At 38.9% G+C, this 19,572-nt stretch overlaps 3 protein-coding genes and 1 pseudogene across 6 annotated transcripts in view; 1 reads left to right on the forward strand and 3 right to left on the reverse strand.

The window, feature by feature from the left end:
• KIAA1958 (KIAA1958 ortholog) overlaps positions 1 to 3,264 on the reverse strand; it is a 135,817-nt gene extending 132,553 nt beyond the window's left edge. The window contains exon 1 of one of the 4 annotated variants that reach the window (XM_074330837.2): positions 3,009 to 3,264. The gene's annotated coding sequence lies outside the window, so the exon portion shown is untranslated. The remainder of the gene's footprint in view (positions 1 to 3,008) is intronic. The other 3 variants (XM_074330835.2, XM_074330836.2, XM_088792906.1) reach the window with 3 other exon arrangements.
• On the forward strand, positions 2,672 to 3,927 carry LOC141571269 (uncharacterized). Its single transcript, XM_074331533.2, has 2 exons — positions 2,672 to 3,546; positions 3,732 to 3,927. Exons 1-2 carry the CDS (start codon positions 2,672 to 2,674, stop codon positions 3,751 to 3,753), a joined length of 897 nt encoding a protein of 298 aa, XP_074187634.2. The 3' UTR covers positions 3,754 to 3,927.
• A 1,676-nt stretch (positions 3,928 to 5,603) lies between these two features.
• The window catches only part of HSDL2 (hydroxysteroid dehydrogenase like 2), a 52,138-nt gene continuing 38,169 nt past the window's right edge, over positions 5,604 to 19,572 (reverse strand). The window contains exons 10-11 of the mRNA XM_019749544.3: positions 16,434 to 16,562; positions 5,604 to 5,919 (exon numbers count right to left, since the gene is read on the reverse strand). Of these exons, the coding sequence (XP_019605103.2) occupies positions 5,807 to 5,919; positions 16,434 to 16,562 (242 nt within the window). The 3' untranslated portion in view covers positions 5,604 to 5,806. The remainder of the gene's footprint in view (positions 5,920 to 16,433; positions 16,563 to 19,572) is intronic.
• LOC109456956 (putative ATP-dependent RNA helicase DDX5 pseudogene) lies at positions 16,571 to 18,940 on the reverse strand (annotated as a pseudogene).

Genomic DNA, 19,572 nt, shown 5'->3' on the forward strand with positions numbered 1-19,572 from the left:
TCTATTATAAAGGATAAAACTTCTTTTCAGCTTTGTATTTGGTTATTTCTAAAGATAATACTAGTCATTTAAAGATTCCAGGTAACATGAAGTGGCCATTTTAGGTTTCCTTTAATGGTACCACATTGATAACTAGCGAACAGGAAAAAGGCTAGACAAGTCTACGGATTTTTAAGCCTATCAAATTTAACTGTGGACAGCTTAGTGTTGTTTAAAAAAAAGAAACTGGTAAATGTCAGTTTATACTGCTGAGCTATATTTACAACTCAACTTTTTGATTGTATAAAATAAAAATTTCTACAAGTAACATTTATTTATTGTAATATCAAAAGTGGCAGAAATAAAATGTCAACCTTGAAAAGTGAAAAATAATTTATATGCCTTCCTAAACAACAATGTATCAGAAAGGAAATCAGTTGACAAAGTTCTTTGGAATGTCTCTGATTACACTAAAATATTGTTAATTATGTAAAAACCAGAAAATTAATATCTACTCATATTCAAAAAACAACAACAAAAAATAGGTGTTATCTTTCAGCCAGTCCACATAAAGACACTACACTGCCAATCCCAGAAATCTATTAGGCACTACAACTTTGCCCAGCAATTCTCAACACAGGCCACAACACTCCAACTGTTTAGTTTACACAGTGACTCTGTTAAACCTTGTCACTAAGACTGACAGTCTTGTAAATAAACATATAAACAAGCAATTCAATTTGTTAGCTTATCTTTTTTAATACTTCTAAGAGCTGATGAAGAGTGTGTATATAAGAGCTGAAACTCTAGGACTGTTTAGAACTAACTCTCTTCCCCCATTCAGGACAAAGCCTGAACAAAATTCAATACCTAGCCTCTTTGAGCCATCCTTAATAGAAAAGGAAGAGGAACCTTGCTCAAGGGCCTACCAGCAACTGGCACTGAGCTCTGTGCCTTTGTGCAGAGTTTAAATTCATTTATCTAATCTAGACCAGAAGTCAGAACAGGAACTAATAAAATTTGATCAACTCAAAGAGGTTAGCATGACCATTGTTAAATGTTACCTCTCCTAGGTTTTAAGTGTACAAAAATGTACACTCCAGGCATTTACAAAATCAGCATGCAATAATATTAACCTGTTAATGTAACTAGGACATGAATCTAGGATACATTTTTCTCCTAGAAAAATGACACTATTTTAGGCATACCTGTCTCCTTTTTATAATGACAAAAATCAGCTTACATAATTAAAGACTGCATTAAATTGTATATTGTTTTCTGATGAATTTCTACATCTTGATGAAAATTATTAAATATTTTTCCACCATGTTTTCCCATCAAGTTTGGATAATGATTTTAAAATCTTTTAAAGAAAGCCTCCATTTTCTACATACAGCTGTACATATAACTGTCTCAGTGCCCCCCAAACAGTTTTTTTAATCTCCTTGGTAACTGAGATTTAAGTTTGCCAATATGGATTCTCACACAATAGGCAAAAATAAATAAAACTCTCCAGAAGTGAGCAGCAGACTAAGATTAATACAAAGAGACAAATCTGTACCTGCATTAAAAATCTGAATCTGTAAAATTTATTTTCTGGGTGCTCATTCAACTTCATTTATTATTTAAGTATCTGCAGATATATAGCAACTGTTTATTTAAAAAAACGTGGCCAGGTAAATAATACAAATCATATATTAAATAATATAAATATAAATCATATAAATAATATAAATTTATATTATAAATAATATAAATATCACCTATGACCCTTTTCAAAACATTGTATCCACTAATGTACAACCCAATTGTTGGGTTATGTACAGAGACTACATAAATACATATAATAAAATAGGAAAAGGACAATCACAGGGGTAAATACCAGTTCCAACATTCACGTTCTCCCCATATGTTGTGAAAGATCTCCTATCTCAAAATGAGCAAAAATAAAGGTTTCAGCCTGAACGGAAAGCTAGATAATTATTCACTGCACTCCAATTTAACCTCCACCAGGGAAGCTGTCACCACCTGACTCGCTTGTTAACTGTTTATTTAATAGGCAGAAGATTCTACCATGCTAATTCTAGAGAGTCTGGGATATAAAAAAACTTTACCCCCAAACTTTAAAATATACATATATAAAAATCTGTAGAAGTCACATCCATGTTCATCTTTTATTTCTTGCCTTTAAGTCCCTATCTTAATCTTAAAAAAATAAAAATGGGAAAAAAAACCAAGCCATTCGAAAACCACAACCATTCTCTGATTTTGGTTTGATTTTGATTTGATTTTGGTCAGCCCAACCTCCTTCTTCGCAGGGAAATACATTTCTCGGTGTATTTGATAACAAACACAAATCACTGTGCGCAGCCTCAGATGGGGGGTGGCGGGGAGAGCCTTTCAGAGAAAGCCCTCCTCCGTTAGAAACAATAAATAAGGGACCGAAGCGATGCACGTTCCTTCACACACGCCCCAAACGCACCTCTGTGTGCCTCGCGTGAGGGACACAAGTCCGGCAAAGCCCCGAACCACCGCTCTCCCTCTCTCCACAACCATCACAACACTTGGAAACTAAGAGGGCAGATCTTTTCTTTCTCCTTCCCGCCCTCCTTTCCCCCCAAACAGCCCCAAGAGCAGGAGGCAGGCGAGCCAGACCCACACAGCGCGCCCGCGGCCGCCGTGGCGACCGGAGATGCTGGGCAGCCGGCCGGCCCCGGGGAGGCGGACCGGAGCGGGGGCCACGGGAGCTCGCTCGCGGAGCCCGTTCCGCCGCTTGGGGTCCCCGCCCCGCACACCCCCAAGCCCGTCGCCGGCGACGTCCCGCCGTCCGGCTCTCTGCCCCGACTCTCGGCCTTCCCACCCTCCCCCCCACAGGAGACAAAAGGAGGGTTCAGCCGGGTCACAGCGCGGCCGCCGAGGGAGAGACAGAGCGGACCCCAGCGCAGCCGCCCCCCACACAAAGGGACTCCTTGGGCCGGGTCGCCGTGTCGGCGCGCACGTCCCCGACCCGCGCGCGAGCTCTCACCCACCTGCAGGTGTCTGTGCGTCTGTCCATAGGAACGCGGGCGCGGGGGGGGCCTGCGGGAGCCGGGCAACCCGGGCGGGACGGGGCGGGACAGAGGGGAGGGTGGGCGAGCGGCCGGAGGGCCGGGGAGTGAAGGCAAGTGAAGCGGGGACGGCGCCGGGCGGGCGGCGGACGGAGGCGCGGGGCGGGGGGCGGGGGCGCCAGCCTGGCTCGCCGACCAGCGCGCGCCGCTCTGTGCGCCCCGGGCTCCGCGCGCCCAGCTCTCAGCGCGGCGGGCGGGGGGGCGGGGGCCGGGGGGCGGGGCGCGGGCGGGGCGGGGCCGGAGAGCGGGGCGGGGGCTCGGACCCCAGGCTCCAGCCGGCACCGGAAACGCGCCGTGGTCCGCGAGACCCACAGGAAGTGTGTAATGACACCTCCTACGACGCGCACCGAGCTCGCAGTTGTCGCTGCCCGGGGGAGATGTGGACCTACCCTCCTACTACACACACGCGCGCAGGAGCTTCGTCTCCGCACCCCGACAGGTGTGGAACCCACGATCTCTGGTACGTTCTGAGGTGGGCAGCACCCTCTCCTGCCTCACGCCTAGGGCCCGCTGTCCTCGCTGCTCCTTGGAGCCTCATACAGCTCCGCCTAAACGCTAGGAGCAGACCTCCTTACAAGACTCTGCTCCGTGACAGGTGTGTGGCACCTGTTTTAATGCACTGAGTAGAGTTACCTTTATACCCAGGCATGTGCACGAACACCGCTGACCGACAGACGTGCAACCCACAGTCATTGCTGCAATGGTGGAAGTTCCTAATCCAACCGCTCAACGTAAGCACCCTTCCCTTGGAAGGAGCGGGGCTGTTTAAAAACACCTAGAACGCACTAAGACCAGGGAAGCATACAATAAAACCCTCACGGCAGGGCACAACAGAGGTAAAGCTGGACATTCTATGTGCTACTAGGCGCCTTCCATCCTTATTTTACTTAGCAAACCTGAGTACTTACTGTGTGCCTGGGTTTACACCAAGTGCTTAGGAAATATTTATTTAATCCCAAGAACTCTATGAAGTGAGTGTTAGCATTGCCGTTTTATAAATGGGGAAACTGAGGCACAGATAAATTAAGAAATCTGCCCTAGATCACACTGTAGCTGGAGGAACCCAGATTCATCCCAGGTAGTCTGGCTGCAGAGTCCATGCTCCCTTTCTACTTACAGCACTGAACATCTCCAAAATAATACCGTGTTTCCCTGAAAATAAGACCTAGCTGGACCATCAGCTCTAATGCGTCATTTGGAGCAAAAATTAATATAAGACCAGGTCTTATTTTAATATAAGACTGGGCATAATATAATGTAATATAATGTAGTGTAATGTAATATAATGTAATGTAATATAATGTAATGTAATATAATGTAATGTAATATAATGTAATGTAATATAATGTAATGTAATATAATGTAATGTAATATAATGTAATGTAATATAATGTAGTATAATACCGGGTCTTATATTAATTTTTGCTCCAAAAGATGCATTAAAACTGGTGGTCTGGCTAGGTCTTATTTTTGGGGAAACACGGTATTTAAGGCCCATGTACCGGGAAGATTTTGTTCAATAGGGCTTATTATTAATTTTGGCCTTGGGCTAGTCCTTCCCATCTCTGATCCTCTGTTTCCTCATTTGTAAAATACACATGAAATCCCCTAACATTAAAGTTTAACTTTTTAAGAAAAGACAAACCGTTGTATTCGTTTGCTAAGGCTGCCAGAACAAAATACCACAGACTGGGTGGCTAAACCAACAAAAATTTCTTACAATTCTGGAGACGAGAAGTCTAAGCTCAAGGTGTCAGTAGATTTGGTTTCTCCTGAAGCCTCTCTCCTTGACTTGTAGATGACCACCTTCTCGCTGTGTCCTCACATGGTCTTTCCTGTGTGTGCATCCCTGGTCTCTCTTTTGTGCTCAAATTTTGTCTTCTTACAGGGACACCAGTTAGACTGGATTAGGGCCCTCCCTGAAAGCCTCATTTTAACTTAATCCCCTCTTTTAAAGGCTTTACCTCCAAATATAGTCACATTCTGAGGTACTAGGAGTTAGAACTTCAACGTATGAATTTGTGGGGCAGAAAATTAAACCTGTAACAACCATCTGTTCTAATGTTCTCATTTCAAAACACTTATCAAGTGCATACTTCTGGGAAGAAATTATTTTAGGATATTTTAAAAATAGGATACATACTGCAGTTATTTTTTTCCTACAGATAACTTAAACCTGGAAAGCTAGTTAACAAAATGAAAAACTCTGTTTTTGTTTCATTAGTCTTCAAAGTAGTTTATTATGTGATTCCTGGGAAACTATTGTAGAAGATCTTTAAAATCAATATATAAAAACCTACAATATCTTAAAATTTTCATTGGTATACAATCTCAAACTAAAAATTTTAGAACTGACTAGCTTCATTTTAAATGGGAAGAAGAAGCTTTGAAAAGAGCTAGTTTTACTGCTTGACCTTGATTAGTTGCTCATGATACTTTTTGCAGACGAAGATGGTGAATGGTTTATAGTGCTCAGAGGGCAAAACTCACAAAACATAAAAAAACAACGTCTTAGAATTCTACTTAATGAAGCTTATGTTTGATTAGCTAGCTGTTTTAATTATAATTACAAGTCTTATAGATACAGAAATTGTATTTTTTTCAAGAACAAATTTGTATATGCTTAAAATACAATAGAGAAGAAAACAAACATTAGATTTTAATTGTTGAGCCCTTTTACTTTTTGAGCTTAGAGGTCCACATATTTTTTTTCTTTTTCTTCACAGCCTGGCTTGCATCTGATTCATTAGCTTCTCCAATTTGATTGCTAGGGCCATGTTTCCTTTAATCTTCAGTTTTCCTGACATGAATGCAATTGTTGGTTTTAGTTTACCTAACGTGAGACAATGAGAGGGAGAAAAGCATCCATTAGTGTCCTTAAAGATATACTGCTTCAAGAACATGCATTATAAAAAGAATCTCCTTGAGTTCTATAAACTTCTGAAGCACAGAAATTCCTATAACAGCATTTTTTTTTAATCAGTATCTTGGGAATTCCAATTCCTAGACTTAAATGTTAACAATATAATATGAGAGATAATGTAAAAACAACAATTAGTAAAAGATAACAGCAAAAAGATGAAGATGCAACATGTATATACTAGTTACAGTACTCTCAAGGATACATGGACCTCAAATGAATTGAGGTAAACAAATACTATCTTAGTTAATTTTCCAATCTATTATAGTTCATTAAACTTTTAACATTTTAAGTTTAGATTTAAAAAATTAAATGGTGTAAATGCTTAAGAAATGATCATTAAAAGTATTGGTATGAGGGCAGCCGATGGTTCAGTCGGTTAGAGTGCGAGCTCTGAACAACGGGTGGCCGGTTCGATTCCTACATGAGCCAGTGAGCTGCACCCTCCACAATTAGTAGATTGAAGACAACTAGCTGCCACTGAGCTTCCGGAGGGGCAGCTGGATAGGTCAGTTGGTTAGAGCGCTAGCTCTCAACACAAGGTTGCAGGTTCAATTCCTATTATAGGGCGGTGGAGGGTGCCCCCTGCAACCAAACATTGAAATTTGCAACTGGACTTGGAGCTGAGCTGCGCCCTTCACAACTAGATTGAAGGACAATGACTTGGAGCTGATGGGCCCTGGAGAAACACACTGTTCCCCAATATTCCCCAACAACAACAACAACAAAAGTATAGGTATGGACACAAAAGTATATGTTAGCATTACTTTAGCCACAGAAATGCCAGGATATAAAATGTAAACATAAAGACAGAATTATAGCTAATAAACAGAGGCTCCATGGAGGGAGGAAGCTTTGTTTTTATTTGCAACTTTCATTCCAGTGCTAGTATAGGGTCTGACACACAGTGGAATTAACGAGGAAACTGAGGTTCAGAGAGAATTTTGACTTTCTCAAGGTCACACAGCTTGTATATGACAGTGCTGCAATTCAAAACCAGGTGTGTCTGATTTTCATTTATAGTTTTCTGAGCTATATTATGCCAATTTATATATAGGTTTTATCTCCAGAAGGCACAATATGCATCAGGTTCATTAGTAAACCTTCACTGGGCCACACACAGGCTCTTTGTAGAAAGAAAATGTGTGGGGTCAGTATATTGTGTATATAGAGATAGCAAAACATTATTCTGTATAGGAGTTGTAGCAAAACATTAAAGATTGGTTACGGATAGAAAGGATCAAGCCCAGTTCTTGTATTTCAATGAACAAACTGAGCTGGTCACTATTCAAAGGAAATGTGATGTTAAAATACCTAAATTCAGAAATAACAGATTAAGAGATAATTTTTATTTACATGGTAGCTACTGGAAGATCTTTATTCTTTGAAGGAACAGAACAGCCCCTCCAAAAACTTATAAACACTGATATCTGGATGCCCTTCAGCCAAAAAACTGGCTTCCTGCTGTCATTCTACAGTGATACCCACTAGTCCACAAACTCACCAGTCCACTCATGCATACACAGCTTCCAGTCGGCACTACAGAGCCTTGCCTATAAGGATGAATGGACATCAAATGGAAACAGAAAAAACAAAACCAAACAAAAAAAACACTCCCAAAACAAAAACAGGTAAGAGCAATTTGAAGGAAACAGAGAATGTAGGCACAGAAGAAAACAAAGTAAATGAATAACAAAAAATTTCATAATTCATGTCCTCATTGATAAGATATAACACTAACGTATGAAGAACAGGATTCTGAAGGAGAAAGGAGAAGAGAAGCACAGCAAAGAGGGTGAAAAAGGAAGAGGCAAAATGGGTAGGAGAGAAGAATGAGAGGAAGGGGGAGAAGCCGCAGACAGGGAATGGAACTGGGGAGAGTAAGGAGGAAGAAGCGGGGCAGTAAGAGAAGGAGAAAGAAACTGATAAAATTCGAGTGAGCTCTTGGAAATTAAAAATTTGATAGAAAATATTAAAATACAATAGAAAGGAGACACTTGCAGATCATCTGGTCACAACAGTCAATCTCTCTTGCAACAGTCTCCCACTATTGCAAAAGCCTCTCTCTACCCCCCACCTCGATCAATAATCTTTTCAAATAAAGTCGCTCCTTACCATAAAAAAAAGAAAGAATAAGAAAATGGATCTTATTTTTATAAAAAAAGGTGAATCAAACTCCTAAAAAGCAAGATGATTAAATCAGAGGTCTAATGCTTTCTCCAGAAAGTAAGAACTTAAAAAACAGAAATATCAAAGAAATAATATAAGATACATTCCCAAGGAACCCATTAAGGAAAATGAAAGAAAAAAACAAAAAAGACCACAGCACCTTTTATCATTGTGAAATTCCAGAATACTACAGAGAAAGAGATCATTTTGATTCTGAAACTTTCAGAAAGGGGAGGGGTAGATATAAAAGATTAAGAAGAATAGTATCAAATTCTCAATGGTAATCTTAGAAGATGGAGGAATGCCTTCAAAATTCTGAGAAAATGAATTTCAACCCAGAAATCTCTACTCAGCCAAAAAATCAATGTGTTGGTAGAATACAAGTAGTTTTTAGAACTCACTAAAATTACCACTCTGTATCCTTTCTCATGAAGCTACTGGAGAATGTGTGCCGCCAAATTAAGGATATAAACCAAGAGAGAAGACATGGGATACAGGAAATAGGAGATTCAATGCAGGACAGAGTTAAAGACATTTCCAGGATCACAGCTGTGTAGCAGGCTATTATAATGAGCTACCTGTTCGGATTGTAATTCAGATTGTAACAAGAAGACAAAGGGCTCCAAGAAAAAAGTAGACTGACAGGTAATTTGACACATTTGGCAGAGTAAAAAATTGCATCAAGGGGTTCTGAGTAGAATATAGGAAGATTTTACTTGGTTTCTTTATACCTATTCAATGGGAGGAACAGGGCAATTATTTACGTCCAGGAAAAATAAAAGTTTTCTCTGACAAGAAACATAATAATAGTATGCTGTTTGATTCAACAGCAAACAATTCCAGAATTGTAATTATTTGAACACAGAGTCTTGATTTAAGCAAAAATGGTGAAATAACTATATTGGGAGGATGGGAAGGGGTGGGGGTAGAAGCAGAATGAAGGCGCTATAAGAGAACTTAAATCTCATCTATCAGTCTTTAAATTAGTGAATCCAAAGAAAACAGTATAAGTACTATAAATGTAACATTGAGAAATGTAATAACATTGAAAACTGTGGAGTTAAATATTGAAAGAAACACCAAAAAGACCTGAAAGAGATTACCTCTGGGGAGCAGAAGGGGGCAAGGCCAAATAACACTTTTTAAATATATGAGTATATGCTTTTAAAAATTGAGGTGAAGTGCACATGACATAAAATTTTAAAGTGAACAATTCAGTAGCATTTAAGTACAGTCACAATGTTGTGTAACCACGTCTTTTTAGCCCCAATACATTTCATTACCCCCAAAAGGAAACCCTGTACCTGTTATGGATTAGCAGTTCTTCTCCCTCTAGGCCATGGCACCCACCAGTCAGCTTTCTATCTCTATGGATTTACCTATTCTAGTTTTTCATATACATGGATTCATACAATATGTGATCTTTTGTGTCTGGCTTCTTTTACTTAGCATATTTTTAAGGTTAATCCATATTGTACCATCATGAAACAAGACTTCATTTATTTTTATGGCTGAATAAAATTTCATATATATAAATAATAATTTGTTTATCCATTCGTCTGTTGGACATTTCTACCTTTTGGCTATTGTGCATAGTGCTGCTATGAACATGCGTACACATGTATTTGTTTGAGTACCTGTTTTCAATTATGTTGACTATATATCTTGGAGTAGAAATGCTGGGTCCTATGGTAATTCTATGTTTAACTTTACCCCTATATTCATGGGTTTAATTAAACCTATATATACATCTAGGGTCAACTGCTCTTTAACAAGGTTGCCAAGACCATTCAATGGGGAAAGAATAACCTATTCAACAAATGGTACTGGGACAACTGGATGTCCCTGTGCAAACAAATGAAAGTTGGACCCCTACCTTAATACCATATACAATATTAACTCAAAATGGGTCACAGGCCTAACTGTAGGAGCTAAAACTAAACACTGTTAGAATACATAGGGTAAATCATGAAAACTTGGGTTTGACAATGATTCTTAGATATGATAGCAAAAGCACAAGCAACAAAAAACAGATAAATTGAACTTCATCAAAATTAAAAACTTTTGTGTTTCAAAATACATCATCAAAAAAGTGAAAAGACAATTCACAATAAAATTATATACCCAATAAGGAATATCATCTTTATATCTGCAATATATAAAGAATTCTTAAAACTAAAAAAAACACAAAAACTAAAAAAAACCACGAAAATATTCAATTAAAATGGGCAAAGGACCTGAGTAGGCGTTCAGTAAGGAAGATATATATATATGACCAATAAACACATGAAAATTGGCTGAACATCATTGGGCATTAGGGAAATGCAAATCAAAACCACAATATGGTGATGGAAGGAGAACTGACTCTGGGTGGTAAACACACAATGTGATATAGAGATAGGTGATGTATTACAGAGTTATACACCTGAAATCTATGTAACTTTACTAACAATTGTCACCCCAATAAACTTTAATTAAAAAAGAAAGAACCACAATAAGATGTCACTTCACACCTATAAGGATTGCTATAAAAAACAACAACAAGTGCTGGTGAAGGTAAGGATGCAGAGAAACCCTCAGACATTGCTAGTAGGAATGTAAATGGTGCAATGGCTATAGAAAACAGTTTAACAGTTCTTCAAAGAATTAAGCATAAAATTACCATATGACCCAGCAATATAAGAAAAATGAAAACATACGTCCACACAGAAACTTGGACACAAATATTTATAGCAGCATTATTCATAACAACCAAACAGTGGAAACAACACAAATGTCTGTCAACAGGTGAACAAATAAACTATGGTATATCACTATGATGAAATATTAAGTTATAAAAAGAAATGAAGTACTAACACATGCTACAACCTGGATTAACCTTGAAAATATTATGCTAAGTGAAAGGAGCTGTACACAAAAAGTCACACGTTGTGATTCCATGTGTATGAACTATCGAGAATTGGCAAATACATGAAGAGAGAAGAAAGCATATCCGTGGCTGCCAGGAGGCTGGAATGGAGAGTGTTACTTAAATGATATTGGGTGTTTGTTCTGGAGTGATGAAAGAGTTTTGAAACTAAAGATTAGTGGTGGTTGATAGCATTGTGAATGCACTAAATTATGCCATGGAACTGTACACTTTAATACAGTTAATTGTATGTTATGTGAATTTCATCTCCATTTTTTTAAAAAAGAGAATGAAGTACTGACTAATACATGCTATATCAAGAATGGAACTTGAAAACATTGCTAGAAGACGCCAGTTACAGAATATTAGTATCATATGTTGTATGATTCTGTTCATATGAAAGTCCAGAATAGGGAAATCTATAGAGACAGAAAGTAGATTAACAGTTGCATAGGGCTGGAGGCGGGTACTGAAGGATATAGGGTTAATAGCTAATGTGCATGGCGTTTCTTTTTGAGGTGATGAAAATGTCCCAAAAGCAACTGTGGTGATGGTTGCAAATATCTGTGAATATGATAAAAACTACTGAATTATACACTTTAAATGGGTAAATTATATGGTATGTGAATTATATCTCAATAAAGCTGTTTACCTCATACACTGTTGGTGGGAATGCAGATTGGTGCAGCTGCTATGGAAGGCAGTGTGAAGGTTCCTCAAAAAATGGATAGAATTACCACATGACCCAGCAATCCCTCTCCTGGGTATCTACCCAAAAAATCTGAAAACATTTATCCGTAAAGATATATGTGCTCTGATGTTCATCATAGCTTTATCTACAGTGGCCAAGACATGGAAACAACCAGTGTCCTTCAATAGATGATTAGATAAAGAAGATGTGGTATATATACACAATGGAATACTATTCTGCCATAAGAAAAGATGAAATAGTGCCATTTGCAACAACATAGATGGATCTTGAGATTATTATGCTAAGCGAAACAAGTCAGACAGAAAAAGTCAAGAACCATATGATTTAACTGATAGTGGTATATACAATTGAAAACAACAAAAGAACAAGACAAACAAATGAAGAAACGAAAACTCATAGACACAGACAATATTTTAGTGGTTACCAGGGATAAGGGGGGAGAGTGGTGGTAGATGAGGGTAAAGGGGATCAAATATATGGTGATGGAAAGAGAACTGACTCTGGGTGGTGAAAACACGTGATACATAGATGATGTATTACAGAATTATACACCTGAAATCTATGTAACTTTACTAACAATTGTCACCTGAATAAACTTTAATTTAAAAATAAAAAAACAAAGCATGTTTTAAGATCATTTTTAAAAAGCTGTTTAAAAAATAAAAGCTATTATTACATACAATAAATTGAATTAATAATTAAAAATTTTACCACAAAAATCCCAGATCAAAATGGCTTCACTGGTTAATTCACAGGATATAAAATCAATACAAAAAATTAATTGTATATATGTATACTAGCAACAAAACAATTCAAAAATAAAATTAAGACAGTAATTTCTTTTAATAGCATAAAGAAGAATGAAATACTTAGGGAAAAAGCATGAACCATAAAAGAATTAATAGATTAGACTTTATAAAAACTAAAAACTTGTAATTCAAAGGACACCATTAAGAAAACGAGGGGCCGGCCCAGTGGCTCAGGCGGTTAGAGCTCCGTGCTCCTAACTCCGAAGGCTGCCGGTTCGATTCCCACATGGGCCAGTGGGCTCTCAACCACAAGGTTGCCAGTTCAACTCCTCGGGTCCCGCAAGGGATGGTGGGCAGCGCCCCCTGCAACTAAGGTTGAACACGGCACCTTGAGCTGAGCTGCCCCCCAGATGGCTCAGTTGGTTGGAGCGCGGACTCTCAACCACAAGGTTGCCAGTTCAATTCCTCCACTCTTGCAAGGGATGGTGGGCAGTGCCCCCTGCAACTAAAAATTGAACACGGCACCTTGAGCTGAGCTGCCACTGAGCTCCCGGATTGGGCTCAGTTGGTTGGAGCGCGTCCTCTCAACTACAAGGTTGCCAGTTCGACTCCCGCAAGGGATGGTGGGCTGTGCCCCCTGCAACTAGCAACAGCAACTGGACCTGGAGCTGAGCTGTGCCCTCCACAACTGAGATTGAAAGGACAACAACTTGACTTGGAAAAAAGGCCTGGAAGTACACACTGTTCCCCAATAAAGTCCTGTTCCCCTTCCCCAATAAAAAATCTTTAAAAAAAAAAAAATAATAATGAACCCCATTCTACAAAAAAAGAAAACGAAAAGATAAGCCACAGACTAAGAGAAAATATTTGCAAATCACGTGCATCTAGAATTTATAAAGAACTGACAACTTAGTAATAAAATGCAAGTCAATTTAAAGGTGAGCACAAGATTTGAATAGACAGTTCATCAAATATAAATAGCTATTAAGGACATGGAAAGATGCTCAACATCATTAATCATTAAGGAAATAAATTAAAACCATGAGATACCACCACACACCCATTAGAATGGCTATAATAACAAAGATATTGCCATTTCTAACAACATGGATGAACTTGGAGGACATTATGCTACATGGAATAAGCCAGACACACAACGACAAATACTGTATGACCTCTAATAATTTGGAATAAACCTAACTCACAGAAGCAGGGAGTAGAATGGTTGTTGCCAGGGGTTGGGGGATGGAAGAAATGGGGAGATATTGGTCAAAGGGTATAAACTTTCAGTTATAAGACAAATAAGTTCTGGGGATCTAAAGTATGACCTGGTGACTTTAGGTAATAACACTGTACTGTGTATTTGATATTTGCTGAGAGTAGATCTTACATGTTCTCACCACATACATGAAAGGTAACTGTAAGGTGATGAATGTGTTAATTAGCTTGATGGTAGTAATTTCTCAATGTATACATGTATGAAATTCATCATGTTTTACACCTTAAATACATAGTTTGTATTTGTCAATTCGATCTCAACAAAGCTAAAAAAAAATGACACTAATAAGTACAGGTGAGGATTTGGAGAAACTAGAACTTTCATACATTGCTGATGAGAATGTAAAATTGCTGCAGCCACTTTAGCAAACAGTTTGGCAATTTCTTAAATACACACACACACACACACACACACACACACACACACACAGAGTGCCCAAAAAATGTATATACGTTTTAAAAAAGGAAAACTGTATTAAAATTGTAATACTCAATATACACTGATAACAAAAGATGAATACAAGTCACGTTTGACTCCTGCAATTTCAAGAGGTGCTCAAAGTGGTTACCATCAGCGTCCAGACACTTCTGATTATGATGAACTACTGCTTGAGCAACATTGACCAAAAGTGTCCAATTGTATAATATATATATACATATATATAAGCTTTCCATATGACCCAGAAATTCCACTCTTAGGAATCTACCCAAGAGAAATGAAAATATACATGCACACAAATACATGTATGAGAATATTCATGGCAGCATTATTCATATTAGCCAAATATTTGAAACAATCCAAGTGTCCACCAGCTGGTGAGCTGATAAATATGTGGTATATCCATATAATGGAATACTATTCAGCAATAAAAAGGAACTGAACTATCAACACATGCTAGAATCTCAAAAGTCTTATGCTAGGTGAAAGAAGCCAGATACCAAAGACTATCTACTGCTTGATTTCTTTTATATGAAATGTCTAGAAACAGCAAATCTGTAGAGATAAGAAAGCAAATTAGTGTTTGGCTGGCAGGAAGATAAAAATGGGGGCTGACTGCAAAGAGACATGAGAGAATTTTGGGGGGTGATGGAAATGTACTCAAACTGAATTGCAAGTGATGGTTGTACAACTCCATAAATTTACTATAAAAACCATGTACACTTACAGTGGGGGGATTTCATGGTATGTAAACTATACCTCAATAATACTGTTTAAAAGATAACTTTAAAAAACAGCTAGTAAGCACAATACCCTATATATAATCCCTCCTTCCAATGTATTAATCAGATAATTGTGTACAATTTATTTTCTACCATAATGCTTTACCATACAGTGGCCTCTACTGGTGAAAAGGAGATTTTGATTAGTTGATCGCTAGTTGCTTTAAGGTTTTATATTTGAAGTGTATCCACTATGTAAATTAGGTCATAGAAATGGCTATGATTTCTTAAAAGAGAATGCTTAGGATTATAAGGTCTACATTATGTCTATTTGAAAGAAAGCAGATGAAGTAAGCACGAAAGGACATAAGCAGAAGCAAACTCACTCCCAATCTAAACTGCTGCTATAAAATAAACCTTATAAAAATACTCTTTAAAAAAAATTACTCATTTGCTGACTAACCTCCCCTAGTCAATCCAGGAAACAAAAAGCACATTCACAGAAAGACATAAATGGAAAGCCCATTATTACAAGTTCATGCTACATAAATAAAATGTAAATTAAAGATGTAACTTGATTCTTTAACCTCTGGAGGACAATAATATAATGATTTTTAAAAGAGCACACGTTTGGGTATTAGCTCGGATTCAAATCCTGGCTCCAACAATTACTCGCTCACAATGTGACTTTGATTTTATTATTTAATTCATCAGTGCTTCAGTCTCCATTTTTATACAACAGAAAATATTTTATCTCAAGTACAATACAATTTTACTTAATTGTACTTAAAAAGTATAATTTTTCCTATTAAGTACAATAGCTGGCAAGATTGAAGCACAACCTAACTCTCAATAAAAGAGCTGCAGCTGAGTTCAGTGCCTGTGGCAACCCAGTGTTCTTGGAAATGATATCTTAGTCCAACTAGTAGAAAGGAAGCCCACCTAGGAGTCCCTTTGAATCATCCCTGTGTTCCCAACTTTATCTCATTAGCTTCTCAGTCATGCAAAAAGGATATTCTACCATCTACTCCCCATTTGTTGGTTGAAGTAGAAGGGGCAGTAGAAGGAACAGTAAGAACCACTTTCCCAAAACCATGTGCTCTCCAACATCAATAGCTGCTACAGTGTTTCCCCAAAAATAAGACCTAGCCAGACCATCAGCTCTAAGGTATCTTTTGGAGCAAAAATTAATATAAGACCCGTCTTATTTTACTATAATATAAGACCGAGTCTTATATTGTATTATATAAGACTCGGTCTTACATTAATTTTTGCTCCAAAAGACACCTTAGAGCTGATGGTCCGGCTAGGTCTTATTTTCGGGGAAACAAGGTAAGATTCTACTGCTACACATGCTTACGGGTTTTGGCTATTTGGAAAGGAATAAAGCCAAATGTTAGAACTGAAATTGTCCTTGAATAATCGGTAAATTAATAACATTGAAACTCACCTGAAAACATTTTTATGAAGTCCTCAGAAGTCATACTCATCACCACATCTGCCTCATCAGAGGGCTCTCCAGGTCCGACGTTTCCACCCTTGCTTTTAAGATCAAGAAACCACATTCCACCATCTTCACCTACACAGAAGATAAAGATACAGAAATAAATGCCAAAAAAGCCCTGTTCTTCTTACATTTAATAACTGCTACAATTAGAATAATCTTACATAACGCTGTTTCCCAGGCTAAAATCTCTAGGCCTCTGTCAAATTCAACAAATGTTTACTAAGTACTTATTACGTGCCAGGCACTAGGCTAGCCTCTGAAGACTCAGCAATAACATGGTTCTTTTTTTCCTTCAGTCTTCAAGTATTTTTTTATTGAAAGGCCATGCATTGCCTTCATTTATTGTATTTCAAATCACTGTACATTTACATTTGTGAAAACACTGCCTGCATTTCCTAGTAGAAAAAATAACCTAAAAATTGTTTCAGGAATGTAGAGAAATATCCAACTGAAATAGCAGAAAAGTGCACCATAATTACTGCTGCACTGCAGTCATTTCTCCATTTCCCATATTTCTTAAATAACTACCTTGTCTGATAACACAATATAAAGAGCAATTATGAAAAGCAGACATTTACATATACTTTGAAAGTCTTACTGAGAATATCCTGGTGGCACTGGATAACCAATCATAGGCGCAGCTGCAGTAGCAGGATATGCCCAGCCTGTTGGTTCACAGCATTGTGCATATTTGGAACGTTACTTCCCTATGGCTGAGTGCTATCATAACCATTCTGGTCAGCCCCTGTTGGATTACCAGTCCTAAAACTGGTCTGTATACCAGCGGACACAAAATTACTTCCAAAGCTCCCATTGGTGTAATCTGCAGCACTGTCAACACCATTCTGGGTTTTTGCCCCCCAAATCTTTCTTAAGCCGACTGAGTAACCTCTGTCATAATTTTCCCTGTCTCTAAAGGTATTAAATCCACCCCTTTTGCCTGCAGAGTATGTCTCGAAGGTCATCCTTCCTGCCTCCTCTATCCCTGGAACCACCTGAACCTTTGTCTTCGACCAACTGAAGCAATTTGGGATTAACTGCTGGATTAGTTTTATGAAACACAGAGATAAGGTCGCTCACTTGCTGTATGTTCTTAGATGTAAAGAAAGTGTATGCTGTGCCTGTTTTGGTACTGCAAGCAGTTCTTCCAATTCAATGAATACAATCCTCTGAGCAGTTAGGGTAGTCATAACTGTTAACAAATATCACATCTTCCACATCTAGCCCTCTGGAAGCCACATCTGTAGCAATCAGAACAGGAGCTTTTCCATGTTTGAGTTCATTTAGAACCCAGTCACATTCCTGTTGACTTATCACCATGGATACCCATGGCAGGCCACCCATCTCTCCTCATTTTTCTAGTAAATTTAGCACATCTTCTTTTGGTTTCCACAAAAACAATGCTTTTATTCTCCTTCTCACTCATAATCTCTTCCATTAGACAATAAGTTTTTCATCCTTTTCAACGTCATGACACATATCCACAATCTAAAGTATATTGCGGTTTGCACTCAGTTCTAGTGCACCAGTGTTTATATGAATATAGTCTTTCAGGAAATCTTCAGGAAGCTGTCTTACTTCTTTTGGCCAACTTGCACTCCACATTAGGGTTTGTCTATCAGGTCTTATCTGATTCATAATCTTCCTTACTTGGGGTTTGAAGCCCATATCAAGCATTCTATCTACTTCATCAAGGACAAAGTAGGTGGTTTTTCTCAGGTTTGTTTTCCCACACTCTAAAAGAGTCAATCAGTCTTCTAGGTGTTGCAATACAGATTTCCACACCTGTCTCCAAATCACGAATCTGTGGTCCCTTGGGAGCACTACCATAGCTGCAAGTAACTTCAACGGACATGCTCTACAGTATTCAGCACCTACCTGCTGCACCTGCTGGGCCAGTTTCTGAGTTGGTGCCAGCAACCAAGCAAATAGGCCCCTCACCCTCTTTACGTAGGAATGGCTGATACTGATGTGGACAATGGCAGGCAGCAAATAAGACAAATGTTTTCCCAGATCTAGTCTGTGCTACTCCAAACATGTCCAACCCACTTAGAGCAACTGGCCATCCCTAGGCTTGAATAGCAGTGGGTTCAGTAAAGTTCTGTCTTGTAATCACGTCCATGATGTTTGCAGGAAAGTTTGCTTCAAAACAATTTAGACCTGGCTTTGGACAGTTGTGACCTCTAACTGTAATTTCCTTGCTTCTTCTGTATGTCTTCACTTCTTGAGCTGTGCACCTAGCCAAATCAGGGTGTTCTTGATAAAAAGTCTTCTCAAATTTTGGCAGCTCATCAAGATTCCCCTTCTTTTTAACTAATTTCTCCCCAGGGTTTCCAAATTTCTTTCCTGATAGGTTCCTGCCCTACTTCCTCCAAATCAAGGTGCACCAAACCCTCGATCCTGGCCATGGTTTCAGCCACTCAATGGCCTAACATGGCGTCAGTGATTGCAGTTGGAGGGGAACAAAGTGGAGAGAATCAGGTGTGACAAGTCGCTGTGAAGGTGGCTTCCGCGAGGGCGAAGCCTTGCAGGGGCAACAGTGGTGGAAGGACAGTGATGACAGGAGCTGGAGATGCTCAGCAAGACACCAATGGAAATGAATGCGGTCACATGGTTCTTACAAAAGAGGAAGTGGAGGTTGATGTGGAGTAAGGAAAGCCCCGCTGAAGCTGAGATTTAAATGTTAGGTTAGAATTTGCTAGATGAGGAGCTGAAAGTACAGGAGGACCAGAAGGGAGAAAGAGTGGACAGTGGCATCAGATGAGCTCGTAAAGCAGCGCAGATGCAGAGTGCACTGATCACGAATCTGTGGTCCCTTGGACCACAGTAAAGGAGTCACTGACTTCATCCCAAGGGCTGTGCTGTGGGAGGAGAATGACAGACTTGTATATGAAATAGGTCATTCAAACAGCAATGCAGAGAAGGTACTGGAGAGGGATAAAAAGGATGCAGAAGACTGGTTAGGATAGTGTTGGGTAATTTAGGAGCTTGAGGATGTCTGCCTGGTCAGGATCAGGACAGTGGGAATGGAAGGAAGCAGGCATATTTCTGAGAGAATTTCAAAGCAGGACCACAAGACTAG

This window comes from Rhinolophus sinicus, chromosome 16 (genome assembly GCF_057876585.1).
Source record: "Rhinolophus sinicus isolate RSI-liver-muscle chromosome 16, RSI-T2T, whole genome shotgun sequence".
NCBI classification, from domain to species: Eukaryota; Metazoa; Chordata; class Mammalia; order Chiroptera; family Rhinolophidae; genus Rhinolophus; species Rhinolophus sinicus.

Excerpts from the sequence above, each read along its gene's own strand:
- LOC141571269 (XM_074331533.2), top strand. The coding sequence starts at position 2,672 with ATGCTGGGCAGCCGGCCGGCCCCGGGGAGGCGGACCGGAGCGGGGGCC. Across the intron at positions 3,547-3,731 it reads TGTGGAACCCACGATCTCTG|GCATGTGCACGAACACCGCT; the intron begins GTACGTTCTGAG and ends CTTTATACCCAG.